Source organism: Xenopus laevis, chromosome 1L, assembly GCF_017654675.1.
Source record: "Xenopus laevis strain J_2021 chromosome 1L, Xenopus_laevis_v10.1, whole genome shotgun sequence".
Lineage (NCBI taxonomy): Eukaryota > Metazoa > Chordata > Amphibia > Anura > Pipidae > Xenopus > Xenopus laevis.
This window is the reverse complement of record NC_054371.1, coordinates 198,200,535-198,215,159: the sequence shown is the minus strand read 5'-3', so window position 1 is coordinate 198,215,159 and position 14,625 is coordinate 198,200,535. Positions and strand designations below refer to the sequence as shown.

The 14,625-nt window shown below is 38.6% G+C and overlaps 2 protein-coding genes across 3 annotated transcripts in view; one reads left to right on the top strand and one right to left on the bottom strand.

Annotated features, from left to right (window-relative positions):
* Positions 1–269: 269 nt before the first annotated feature.
* Positions 270–10,848, bottom strand: dhfr.L (dihydrofolate reductase L homeolog). Its single transcript, NM_001095037.2, is given in 6 exon segments — positions 270–397; positions 2,029–2,144; positions 5,244–5,370; positions 8,349–8,454; positions 10,025–10,074; positions 10,596–10,848. Coding segments are annotated over 6 exon segments (570 nt in total). The 5' UTR covers positions 10,688–10,848; the 3' UTR covers positions 270–318.
* A 127-nt stretch (positions 10,849–10,975) lies between these two features.
* Positions 10,976–14,625, top strand: part of msh3.L (mutS homolog 3 L homeolog) — an 89,712-nt gene continuing 86,062 nt past the window's right edge. The window contains exon 1 of one of the 2 annotated variants that reach the window (XM_018264877.2): positions 10,976–11,196. In XM_018264877.2, coding sequence (XP_018120366.1) covers positions 11,071–11,196 — 126 coding nt within the window. In that variant the 5' untranslated portion in view covers positions 10,976–11,070. The remainder of the gene's footprint in view (positions 11,197–14,625) is intronic. The other variant, XM_018264867.2, reaches the window with a different exon arrangement.

Below are 14,625 nucleotides of genomic sequence, written 5' to 3'. Positions count from 1 at the left end.
TCTCTCTTTACTGAAATTATCAACAAAGGATTTCAATAAGTCACTGGTACCTGAGGAGCCCCAGTAGCACAGCAGTCCCCAGGGTGTTACATTCTTTATAGAAAGGTGCATGGGCTTGGAGCAATAGGACAGCGTTTTGTCTGACTCCAGAACTGCACATTTCCTAGCAGATTTCAAACTCACCTGGACAGATGGACTATTGTGTCCATGTTTTGATAGGATAAGGCCAATTTCTTGGTCCCGCCCCATAGATTAAGAATCTGTACAACTCAATACAAAATATTTATTGTGTAAGAACACTGGGAATCGGTCTGGTTTTCATACAATTTTTTCGTACACCTCAAATTTATACTGAACACCATTTTCTTCTTGTAGTTCTGGGGATATTCCAGGGTATCTAGAATGAAAAGGAAATACAATTAGAGTACTAATAAGATGGTTTCTAGGTGGTGCCATGAACCAGTTCAACAAGTTTAAGGAATCTATCCCCCATTGTAAAATATAAGGATATTACAAGTTACAGAGGTGATATATGTTCAGGGATGCACCGAATCCACTATGTTGGATTCAGCCGAACCCCTGAATCCTTTGTGAAAGATTCTGCTGAATACCGAATCCTAATTTGCATATGCAAATTAGGGGTGGGAAGGGGAAACCATTTTCACTTCCTTGTTTTGTGACAACATGTCACGCGATTTCCCTCCCCGCCCTCAATTTGCATATGCAAATTACGATTTGGTTCGCTGGCCAGAAGGATTCAGCCGAATCCTGCTGAAAAAAAGCAAAATCCTGGATTTGGTGCATCCCTATATAAGTCTACATAAAGGCCGTCTGACATAGTTCAGAAGTTTTGGGACATAACTGTTCAGTGTTTGCAACTCACTCAGCATTCAGCTCAGATTCAAAAGCAAACAGTTATGACCCATGTGCCCCCCCCCCAAGTCACGGATTGGTTACTGCCTGGTAGCCAATCAGTGGAAATCAAGAGATCTGCAAAGCAGGAAGTAGTGTTCTGGCTATTATGTTACACATTCAGTCACTCCAGCCTTTATACATTACATTTTTGGCTAACTGACTTGGAAACATTGCTGTTTTAGCCTATGCGGAACCTCCTAATACCTATTTAGAGTCATTTGGTGGACTTTGAAAAATCAAAGTTTTTTGGGGCAAATCCTTCGATTCGAATTTGCTCGAATGCGCTAAAACTTTGATTATTCGAATACAGCCTATTCCCCCTAAGTTAAAAACGTTGATTTCCTTAAATAAATTTCGATTGGTCTTTTTTTATTTGGATTTCGAAGTTATGGGAGTTCAAAAAAACTCGACCCTTGATAAATCTGCCCCTAAGTATCAATATTCTCTAATTAAAATCAGATCATCTTAAAAATGGAGATGTCCTCAAACTACTCAAAACAGTCACTGTGATATAATAACCAGCAATAAAGTGCACAGAAGGAGAAGCATTTCTAGGGCAATATTGTCCATTCATTATACCCAAAAGTGCAAAGTTTGAGGCAGCTAAATGTCTCTACATATAAAAGGTGTGATAAAAGAAACCCACACAGAATATGCACTATAAACTGTGGGCACTCAAGTGTTTTTTGTCCTGGAAATCTCAAAGCCGTCAACTCTCCCGAGAATTTTAGGAGTCTTTTATTATATTCCTTCCACTATTGCGCAAACAACATGCAGTGACAATATTGCAGGCAAGCACGGTGATGTCACAGGAGGACCCCTTAAGCCACGCCCATAATCCCTTGGTGCGGCAGCTGTATAAATTGACTGTTCTGTAAATTAAGTGTGGAATCACCTCAGTGACCACAAAAAAAACTGGTTTGGAAACACTTATGTGCCTTGTTTTTTTTATAATGTTGGAAGATGTCTTCCATTAAAAACAGGGATTAGGCTAAACTGCACGTGTCCCAATACACAGGTTACTAGACTTGCTATAGGGGCAATATCAGTACAACCCAACATGCACATACATAGAGTTGGTATGAATTATTAGCATTAAGTTACATTACTTACTGAGGAAGTAGTTGGAAAGAATTCAAGTTAATTTCTGGTAAATATGTATCACACTCAAATTCCTGCAAAATTCTGGTTACAAACCACCTTTGATTAATTGGCTTTTCCATTAACTCCTATAAGGAAGAGAAAAAAAAATAGTTGAGAAGGCTCATTGGCAAAAGTGGAGCTGCATGTAAAGCACACAAATAGAGTGGGTATTTTTACCCAGGACTCCAGTGTTACTGTAAAAACACAAAAAAAAACCCCATTTGTTTCAGTCCGTTTAGTCTGCAGAAAAGAGAGATTTTTTTTTACATATCATTAAATCCTTTTCACTTTGCCTACTTTGGGGGACACCACGGGGATGAAGACACTTAAAGGTGAACCACCCCTTTAACTTTTAAGTTAACGTTTTTTAATATATTACAGAATGGCTAATTCTAAGAAACTTTTTAATTGGTCTACATATATAGTAGTTTTTTTTAATTATTTGTCTTTTTCTTCTAATTCTTTCCAGCTTCCAAATGGGGATCACTGAACCCATATAAAAAACAAATGCTCTGTAAGGGCAGAGACAGAAGAGAAGATTCGAGGAGATTTAGTCGCTCGGTGACAAATCACTTCTTCTTCGGCCGACTAATCTCCCCGGACTAAAGAATCTAAATTGCCGGCGAAATGGCACTCGGAGCACTTAGTTTTCCAGTCGCCAGAAGTTTTCTTGTGAGGCAACTTAGGAAAACGAAGCACTTCGAGTGCCACCCCGCAGGCGTTTTAGATTCTAGCCGGTGGGAAGGCAGTTCGGGGAGATAAGTCGCCTGAAGAGGTGATTTTTTGCCTGAACAACCCTTAAATAGTGACTATGGGGCAGGATTCAAACAGTCCGTGCTCATTCCACTCATTCTCCAAGTACTTCATGGCCAATAAGGTACGGTGCTTTAGCAGAGCAAGTTTGCAGGTGGCCATTTGGTATGACCAATTCTACAGAGTCATACTCGGGCAACAACCAAAGAAAGTTTTGTATACCGGTCGGCATTTGCATGATCGGGGTGTGTGATGGGGATTCTCCTCCAATCAGGATTTGGTTCTTCTTAAATGGAGGACTGAGAGAGGTGGGTAGGAGATGGAACACTGGGCAGGACAAGGAGGGATCAAAATTAAGCTTTTAGTGTCTGCTCAACTGCAGCCTCTTCATCCCCATGGTGCCTGTGCCCCACCAATCCAGGCAAGAGAAACTAAAGCTTGTGTAAAAATTCGTTTTCAGTAGTTTTACACTGTATAACCTAAGCAAAGCCCTGATCTCAAACCAATTAAGATTCTGTGGAACAATTGTTAATTCTGTTGAGCAGGACCTTCTTTACCATGTCTCAATACTTCTCTGTATGTTATACACCCTACTATTGTACTGTGCTACAGAACAGACTAGTCTTCTAATCACATGTTAAAAATAAGACTGTTCAAATACACAAGCATCACCCTTAAAGAGATACGGTCATGATTTTTATGATGTAGTTTTAATTTCTAAATTACACTGTTTACACTGCAAATAATTCACTCTACAATATGAAATTTCATTCCAGAACCAGCAAGTGTATTTTTTTAGTTGTAATATTGGTGTGTAGGCAGCCATTGTAGGTCATTTTGCCTGGTCATGTGCTTTCAGAAAGAGCCAGCACTTTAGGATGAAACTGCTTGCTGACAGGCTGTTTCTCCTACTCAATGTAACTGAATGTGTCGCAGTGGGACCTGGATTTTACCATTGATTGCTGTTCTTATATCTATTACATTGTGCCGTATGTGGCAGAAACCAAACAACAGTTACACCAACGTATCGTGCAGCACAGAAGAGCCAACTCCTCTGGTCAGAAATCAGCCGTGTACCTACATCTAAAAGAAAAAGGACACACGTTTGAAGACTGCCATGTCAGATTCTAGACTGGGAGAGCAACTGCTTTAAAAGAGGTGTTAAAGAAGCCATATATGTAAAATATGTATGTGGCAAACTGTTGTCTGCCACATACAATGCTGTTTTGGCACCTCTCCCTGGAAGGTTTAATAACACATCAAAGCTCCAATCTTGCTAATACAATCAACCCTAATTTAATGACATCATTTTGGATTATGCTGATTGGAGCAACATTCCAGAGGATATATATTCTCGCAGGAAGAGTTACAAATTATTCTGAATTGAGAAAGCCAGTTGGATGACTGGTGAAACGTCTTCATGGAAAAAAACACTCCCTAAGCTCAAGTAACGGACAAGCATCAAAGAATAAATGTTGTGAAGCAGCTAAAAAGACTATGGGGGCTACTGGAGCATCTTCAGATTCAAAGATCTTCACTGCTGTAGTTGCAGCATTTCTACCCTACTTCTTTGTTAAGCTTTAGTTTTCCTTTAATGGCGCATCTTCATTGTAACAAGAAACACAGCAATGAAAGACTCTTCCATTAGAAAACCATGTACCTGTGTCCTTTGTTACTGTATTGATTGCGGACAAAAATATATTATTTAATAGATAGAACTGTAGCACATAATTAAACATGACTAAAAGCAGTGCAGTAAGCAGAAATTGGCAATGACATTTTGCATATTTGAACAGTGCAGGCATATCAATTCTCCACCCAACTGTAAATATTAACAGCTGCTATGCACCTACTCTCATGCAATATTTGTTCTATTAAATATAGTTTGTCCGATACCTAGTGCTTTGTTTTTATTCAGTGCAAGACTGTCCAGCTATAGACCCAGGGGTGATGCATGAATTGTGTGGTTCTTGGTTGGCCCAGGGGCTTTATTGATGTCATTTACATACAGATCCACAGTGTGCAAAGAGATTTTTTCTTTTTGCATTTGCCATGTTTTTTGCCCACAATGCAGTGTTTCTTCTGTTTTTTTCCCCCCGGTCAAGAGTCAACTGTAGCAAACCAATGCAATGTTCATAGTTAAGGGGTCAGTTGCCAAGCTCCAACAGTAAAGAAACTATTTGGGATTTGGCCAAATCCCTGAATCCTTCATGAAAGACTCGACCGAATACTAAAAAGAATTTGCATATGCAAATTAGGGACAGGAAGGGAAAAAGTGGGGAAAAATATTTTTTACTTCCTTGTTTTGTGACAAAAAGTTACATGATTTGCCTTCCCTAATTTGCATATGGAAACTAGGATTTGGTTTGTCTGAAAAAGGCCAAATTCTAAAATAAACCATTAAAGTCTGCATACATTTATGACGTGTTTACCTGGTAGAGCGAACTGCCACCAATAATCCAAACAAGGTCTACTTTATCTTTTAATTCAGGATCTTCCAGCAGATCTATAGCTTCAGTCAAACTCTTTGAAAGATAGTGAGCCCCCGTGGGTGGTTCCCTGAAGGAACAAAAGAAAATACGATGCATTTAGAAGTTGTACATTATATACGAACAATGAAATAAACATTTCTAACATTTAACTCTTTGGTCATAAAATAGACTTCTAAGACACATCTAAATTAATGTAGAGGTAGACTTGAAACCTGGTATTAAAGTGCATACAATGAGTGTGTTATTTTTTAAACTTTGTTAATATGTAATCTTTTTATAAAATTATAGGCAGCTGATAGCACTTACTGCATTTAGAAGAAGACAAACCTTTCTATAAGAATGTTATATAGTTAGAGTAAAGAAAACCTTATTTCAGACATTCAAGTAAGAATTTCATTGTACTGTGTACTCTGTACATAATGACAATACAACTTTGAATCTTGAATAAAGATAATTTTTTTTTAATGAAATGGTGTTTACTAGCTAATGGGAAATAATGGAGTTTTTTTGCTAGTAGTAGAAAGTAAAGCAGTGTAGAGATATGTAAGGTCAATTGCACATGGACGTTTTTGGAGTTTTAATGTAGTTTTAAAGTGGACCTGTCACCCAGACACAAAAATCTGTATAATAAAAGTCCATTTCAAATTAAACATGAAATCCAATTTCTATTTTTTATGAAAGCATTCATAGCTGTTGTAAACTCATTTAAACAGCTCAGCTGTCAATCAAATATTGTCTGCCCCTCCTCTATGCCCTGGGCTTTCCATTCAGCACTTCCTAGAAATTGCTGCTCTCCCCACATTTCCCCATTCTCTTCACAGTTTAATTGTGTAGCCAGGGCATGGGGATGGACATCAGGTCCCCCATTCTGTTGCATAAACAAGATTCTGAGATGATGCAAGGCTTGCCTTCAATCAGTCTTAATTAATTTTTTTAATTATTTGTATCCTTTTCTGCCTCCTTCCAGCTTCTGGGGAGTCACTAACCTTTCAGACAAACTATTGCTCTGTGAAGCTCCAATTGTATTCTTACTCTTTATTACTTATCTTTCTATTTAGGCCCTCTCCTATTCAAATTCCATTCATTTAAACCTCTGTGTGGTTGCTACGGTAAATTGGACATTGGATGAAATTCAAAATTAGAGAGCTGGTACACAAAAAGTGAAACTTTAAAAAGTAAAAAAAAAAAAAAAATGAAGACCACTAGCAGATTGTCTTGATATATCACTAGCTACAGAAAATGTAATTTAAAGATGAATAAACCCTTTGAAAGTCAAATCCATTGTTAGCTTGCTCCTCAATCATACTATTTACTGAAAGAATCTAAGACAGAAAGTGAAATTGTGCCTTTTAAATTGCAGAGCACTGGATTTTTAAGGGATAGTTCTTGATATTCCAAAATTCTCTGACCTTTTTAGTTTGTAGAGGAAAATTGAAAAATCAATACATTTATTTATTTTAATGCTTTTATTGGGGGGTTTTAACATTTTTAACAAAAGAAAGCAAAGAGACAGCAAGTAAAGCAAAAATAGCACATACATCATATCTGGTATAGCCATAGTATATATAAACATAAATATTCAACTAGATACATTTCCAGTTATACAAGATGTGGAGGTGGCACACATCATTTAGTAAGGGCTCAGAATGAGGTAGGTTTCAGATAGGGAGTGAGGAGAATAGGTGAAGGGATACCCCTGAAATTCCAGGGAAAGAAAGACAGTCATTTAGAGGTAAAGAAAAGGTATGAAGGTGAAAAATCAATACATTTCTAAGTAATGTTTGAAAAACAGAAGCATAACATTAAGCGATATTCCTCATCTTTAAAAATAAATAAATATATATATATTTACTGTAGTATGCTAGAAATGCAACTTCTTCTGGTTATTTTGGTGATGTTCCCCTTTATATATTTTTATGCTGTAAAAATTGTATGTATTAATTTTTTAGCGATAGTGAATGAGTTTTTTTATTTAGCAACATATAATTGCAGTAAGTATAAACATGGATTTTATTTAAAATATGTTTTAAGATCGTTGTATAAATGCAATATTATTAAAGGTTAATAATTAAAAAGAAGTTATTCCCAGTCAATGTTTACCAAAGGTTAAACTTCTCATCCTCCATGATTTCACCCAGCCTCTGAAGGGTAAAAGGGACACTTGTAGTGAGATATAATGTTGGAGATCATTCGATAAGGAAACAATTTGAGTTGAAATGATCGATCTACTTAGATACTTTAGAAGGCGCAATTTATTTATAATTTTATAGGTAAAGAGCTTGAGATCTGAAAGGATACGGACATTGCCCAAAACTTTATTTAGAATGTCCCATTCACTTAAACACTATTTTCCATTTTCCTTTTAAAATTTTCAATATAGTAGCGACATAATTAAATTCTTTGGCCACATGGTAGTTGGTAATTTTTTTCATTTACCACTAGTATATACTAGTTTTTACTAGTGTTGGTTCATAAATTCTTATTTCTATTAATTAATTATTTTATGTACTTTGAAATGGTCATGTCAATTTATCATATGAATTTTTATTGATTTATTATTATTATTATTATTATAAAATTCAAAAATAATTTGTAAAGAAGTAAAGGGACACTAAACTAAAGCCAAACTATGGCCTTACTTTGTGAGTTAAACAAGAATCTGAGGGATGCTATGTTGAAAAACTGTTACTTAGTAAATCTGATAATATATTGCTTGTGATGTGGCAATTAAAGATCACAGTTTCATAAAAGCTGTCAACTACTGGTAGCCTTTAGGAAAGAGGGAGCCTACACATAACTGAAATAGCTCCATCTGTTGCATCTAGGAAACCCTTATCAATTTTGCAAGAAAACCATGGGGATTATGGAACAATAGCTGCCAATTGGCTATTAAAAGGCTAGGTGCCCAGATCATAGACTCTATGAAGCAGGAGAAAAAAAAAATCTTTGCATCACTAACAGTAGATTTACTGGCGTTTTATAGGGTTATGGTGTCAGTATTAATGTGTTCTAAACCGCAAGGTAACAAAAACATTTAGTACTTACTTGAGCTCTTTGCTTAATACAATATTTATTCTTTCCTTCAAAGGTCTGTTCTTCTCTGGGATAGAAAACCATGTTTTTCTGCCCATTATTACTACATTCTTCTTACCTGTATGAAGATACACCAATCTTATAATTTAGTGTTGTAAGACTGCCATCTACTGAAACTTGCAGGTACTGCTCACTGACCAAATACTTAGGTGGTTTGAAAAAAAGGGGGTTATTGACTTAACCTCAAATTTATCTGGTCAGGCTTTTTGGGGCAAAAACTCAAATTTTTCGTGGGGAAAAAAAAAACCTTCATTTTTCAAGATTCAATATACAGCAAAAAGCCAGAATCCGAAAGTCCGCCATCTCAGACCTGTTGAGGTCCTGTATAAGTAAAATACAGAGGCATCTATCTCTATTTAAATTTATCGTGGTCTGCGATGGGTTTAGACCTAAAATCTTTCTTTTTCTATGTTTTTGGGCAAAAAAAAAAATAGAGTGATCAGGGGAAAAAAATCCTGAAAAATGTGATTGATTTGGGTAATGCTTGATTTTTTTTGCAATCCAATTGATTTGGGTTATTTTATGTCCAAATACCCGGTAAGCTCAAATCGAGCATAGCAGTTTGGTTGTGGTTTTTTAAAATAAAATATGAGATAAAATACTTTAGTAAATAACCCCCTAAAGTCCAGGTGAAAAAAAAAATCGGAGATACTCAAACTCTAAATACAAAACACAACTATTTATGTTGACAATAAATGGTAAAGCTTGCTTCTGTGTATTTCTTTTCTATGGCAGAGCAGAAAATCAGCAATGTTAATACTGACAGACTGCTAATCAGAGGAACGATGATCACCATGATTACAGCTTTGCTGCATACATAACATTTTGACTCTCCTGTTCATTTCAAGGAACTTAATAAAGACTCCATAAAGATGTAAATAAAGTGGTGCACCGTTTAAATATATAACAGATTTGAGTTTGGTGGAGATTTATTGGTGATCCCCAATAAATCTCCACTTTCATTTGAATTATTGACTTGATGTATTTCCTTGGAGTGCTGTCAATCCCTGCATTTTGTCTACATACTTCTCAGACTAGCACTCAGGTTTCTGCATACTAATGGTTGTGCATTCCATTCTGTTTGAATATATATATATATATATATATATATATATATATATATATATATATATATATATATATATATATATATATATATATATATATATAACCATGTATTCAAGAAACCGGCACTCCCATGTAAAAACGTAAATTTTTTTATTGTGTTGTACCAATGTCCACCGTTTTGGGTGTGGGTGTGTGTGTGTGTGTGTGTGTGTATCCTTGAAAGAGGGACCGAAACATTGGAGCACTGTGATGTGTGTAAAAACCATTAGGCGGGGGTGCAATGAGGGTGTGACCACAAAATACATATAGTCAACTACAAGAGTCCTCTGCACTCAACCCATTATCAATATATTTAAGACAGAGACATTTTGTGCATACTGCTACTAAAAAATGCCTTACCCTTTAAACAAAACAGGGATTGTTTGTCCATATATTGCAATATATTTAAGCTGGCCAACTACGTCAAAGTCATCCCATATCTGGCCAGGTGCAGAGGACTCTTGTATTTGTGTGTATATATATATAAGGCAGAATGAAAATAGAATGTGAACTGCACTGACCTTCAACTGTGGGTGTCATGGTGAGTCGCTGGAAATGTTTGAATTCATTCCTGCAATGAAACAAATAATCAACACAAAGTTAAGACTTAAAGGAGAAACAACCCTTTAATAAAAGAAAACCCTACCCTACATAGACCCCCCTCCCTCGCAGCCTCCCCCCCGGGCAAATGCCCTTAACTTTTTACTTAGCCCTCTGTCCAGCGGAGTTCACGGGCTTCATCTTCAGCCACTTCAGTAACTTCGGAATGAGACCGGTGCTTCTGCAATTTTTTTGCGTTTCGTGCATGCGAAGTTGTTGTGAAACAGAAAATTGCTCCAACTGCTCGTGCATCGCCACGCCGGTCTCATTCTGAAGATTCCCGAAGAGAAGAAGATGGCTGCCGTGAACAGAATCTGCACAGAGGGGTAAGTAAAGAGTGAGGGGCATTTGCCAGGGGCAGCTAGGCTGGGGGGAGAGGGGTCTATGTAGGGTAGAGTTTTTTTTTATTAAAGGTTTGGTTTTTGTCCCGTCCACACAAGGGGCCCCTGTCACAGCCTGGGAAATGGCCTCACTGCACACTGTGTATTGTACCTGAGGAGAGGCCACGGCAGGGATCCCCCTTTGCCAATGCCCTGGTTGGGAGGACACACAGCTACTACGGCGTGTAGAAATTGATTCCTCATAGTTGCCGCCTCACAGCACGATTTAGGGACGTTCTCAGCCCGCGGTGCAGCAGCCTGACACAGTTAAACTAAAGAAATACTATAGGAAGCCCCTGGGTCACATGGAACCAGAGCTAAAGAAATAGTTCAGTCCAAAGGTACCTCCACACTTTACACCTCCCGCCACTCTAACCCCGCCCCTTATTTCTTTTCCTCTAGTCCCGCCCCTTCCTTCTTGCGCGCTTCTAGCGCGACTGCTAGAGTCTCCCTCAAATATGTTGCCGCTCGGACACATCCCCTTCTATGAGCGTGAGCCAATCGCTGGCCAGATTGGAGTCCTGGCATGGCATAGGTTGTCATAAGAAGTCGCCGCTGCCACTTGAGCTGTGGTTCATGTAAGTGGGATGCGGCGGCAGAAGCAGGGCAGCCGGCGGAGCAGGGGCTTCTCCCAACCGATGATTAGTAAATTCTTCCGGCCTAAGGAAGGGGATGGCGGCCAGTCACAAGAACGTTCAGCCTTCTTCCCAAAGGTGAGGGAAGAGAAGGCAGGGGTTAGAGCTGGCTAGAACTCAGGGGTTAGAGCTGGCTAGAACTCAGGGGTTAGAGCTGGCTAGAACTCAGGGGTGGCTTTAATGGATGGCAGAGAGAGCAGCCCCTATACACCAATATCTCTGTGACATAATACTCAGGGATGTCCTGATTATGCCTTTCCAGCTGCTTTTGGTCTGCAAATCCCACTGACTGTCAACAGCTCTAGTCTAAGTGTTTAGCCCTTATACTGGGGGCCCAGACATTTAGCATTTAGTCAATGGGGATCCCTGCTTCTGGGTCTGATGATCTGATATTTGCACTGTCTGGAGGGCAGTAAGTTAAAGTTGATTGCAAATTACTGAGAGTGGGTAAGGTTGCTTCAATAAGAGTCACTCCCAAAATGTATGTATATTTTTATTTGTATAGCGCTCCTTGATGGCACAGCACTGTACAGCAAAACAATACATTAGTAGTAACAAACAAGGGGTCATTGAAATAAAAAGTAACAATAAGTGCATCATTAGAAATACAATTCACATAAATATAAAATATAATTACAATGCAGATTAAGTGCTCAGTGTCAAGGAAACAAAAGGCTGGAGGACCTTACCCCGTAGGGCTTACAGTCTAATTGGGAGGGTAACATACAGACGCAATTCAGAGGGGTATTAAGGTGCAGGTTACAGTTTGTTACACTGTTATATAAGTGCCAGTTCCCAGTTCAGGTATTATCCAGGTGCTCCCAGATGTAGTCTTTGAGTTTAGTTTTTAAAGCACTGAAGGAGGATTCTCTCCTGAGAGATTCAGAAATGGCATTCCAAATATGAGTGGCAAGAGAGAAGGGTTTAATACGGGAAACAGCAGTAGTAGTGGGGGGTACAACCAAGCGGTTGCCCTGAGAGGAGCGGAGGTTTCGGGCAGGAACATATAGAGAGACAAGAGATGAGATGTAGTTAGGTGCAGAGGAATGAAGGGCTTTGAAGGTTATGAGGAGCAGTTTATAAGATATTCTTTGTTTTATAGGAAGCCATGATAAGGACTTCAGTAGGGGAGGGGCCTGTACCCTATTGGATGAGAGGTGGATAATTCTGGCAGCAGTGTTTAATACAGACTGTAGGGGGAGTAAGGGAGGCCAGTAAGTAGAAGGTTACAGTAATCTAGTCGGGATAGGATGAGAGCATGCATGAGCATCTTGGACGTATCCTTATCCGTGTTGATTTGTGTTGACATGTCTGAATATGTCTCTGGAGGAAATGATTGTTCAGAAGCTTGAGCCACACTGCACAACATAGTTGGAGCTTGAAAAGAAACAAAATCATTTTCTTAATGCAATGACACCGACAACTCGCTGTGTTGATGGCTTGAATCTGAAGGCACATGGGTCACTACTGGGCAAAAGTCTTCTGAAAACACACACACGTCCTTTCAAATGAATAGGAAATAACCATCAGCAAGTATCGGCTACTTGGTTGCTGGGGTTCGTGTGGGAGGAAAATAAGCAATACAAAATTCAGCTGCTTCAGCTCACCATTTGTATTTGGACAAGCTTCAAGTGCTCCAGCATTCCCAGTAGCTTCCAACATGTTTCTCAAATTATGGACAGCAGCATATACTCCAAAAAAAGTTTCGGGTTTTTACACACTTAAGCTGGCCATAGACGTGCAGATTATTAGGCAACGGACAAACGAACATCTGTTCCAATCTTCCGAACTGCAACTAACCATTCAGATTAATATAAAGTAGTAAAGAGAAAAAATCACATGATGCTCGGGCCATGAATTGACAGATGGCAATCATACAAAAGTTATGTCTGACAAATAGTAGTGACAGTCACTCGTTCATATTGTCAGGCAATGCATGCTAACCTGTCCAACGACTAAACAACCGATTGTCATGGCATGAAAAATGACGGGCCAATCCACACACAGTCTGAAAAAGTGAGTCTTCCTTTCATACTATAGTATATTTGTATCGACGGCCATCTTAAATTACAGTTCCTCTGGGAGGGCTGTGTCAATTGAAATCACCGGTGTATTATAAGGCTCACATCCACTCAGTTAGCGTCATGCATCTATAGTTCCAATAATACTGTATTATAAAGGTCTCACAGAGGGGGTCTATTTATCATGATGTGTAAAAAGTGGAGTGAAACATTACTGGTGATGTTGCTCATAGCAACCAATCCAATCTCTGCTTTTGTTTTCTAACTATTGAAATTTAATTGCTGACTGCTTGCTCTCGGCAACATCACCAGTAATGTTTCACTCCACTTTTTACACAGCATGGTAAATAGACCCCCCTCTGTGTGACCTTTATTATACAGTATTACTGATAAATAGGCCCCTAACTCTTATTATAAATGACCTTCAAACTGTTACAAGGAATGTCTAAAGGAACAAATAGGCATTTTTAGCAAAAGTCAACATAACTGACTTTCAGGCTTGGTTCCCCTAGGTTGGGGCAGAACCTCCGTGTGGGAACCACAGTTTTTAAGTGTAACCTGCTAACACAGATGCTAAATTGCACCAATACAGTTACTCTTAGCAATCAGTCAAATCTGTTATATAATTTTCTAACTTGTAGTAGACTTGCCCAAGCTAATTGCTGATCAGTTGCTATAGGTCACTGCACTGGTGAGATTAAACAAAAATGATAACACGTTTCTATTTTCTGTTAGTGACAACAATGGTGGCAGAAGTGGGATGTTACTGAACACTGAAATGCAACAGTAGCATCTTGTCAGTGACTAGACTCCAGAAAACATGCAGTAGAAGGGGGATTCAGCCAAATGCGGAGGCAGAGATGTTTGAATTTTTCTCAGCTCTGCTATTGCCACAGACAGTTACACATTGTTAGGACGAGAGGCAGAGAAAAGTGCATCTGTGTCTAAGCATATGGAAAGCTGCTTTGTTGCTGACCTAGATGAGGCAAATGCTAGTGGGTAATAGGTTATGGTAATTAATTTGTTTCAGTAAACAAAGTGAAAGCCTTTCAAGAGTAGATGTCTTTGGTCTTATTCCTTCCATAATCCTCTTCTCTCAGTGGCAGGCACAAATCGACAGTAGGTGTATCTGACAGTGTGGATAGAGCCCAGATAGAGGCTGTATTTACTAAATGGAAAAGAAATTCGGATGCACACCTGTAAATTGTAATTGTGTCCAAACAGTGATTTATTTGAAGCCCAAAGTATACATCACAAAGGGGCAACGTTTCAGACCCCTCTGGGTCCTTTATCGTATTTACTAAATGGGGGAATTCATAGAGTTATGCTTCTGTAATTCCAAAAGGCAATTATAAATTCAGGGATCATTTTAAAATACAAAACTTCGCTTGAGAACAATGCATGGTCATTTTCACGATATACCTTCATAGCTAGTCTGTAGATGGTTTAATTAAACAAACACAAAGTAGTGCCACACACACACTCT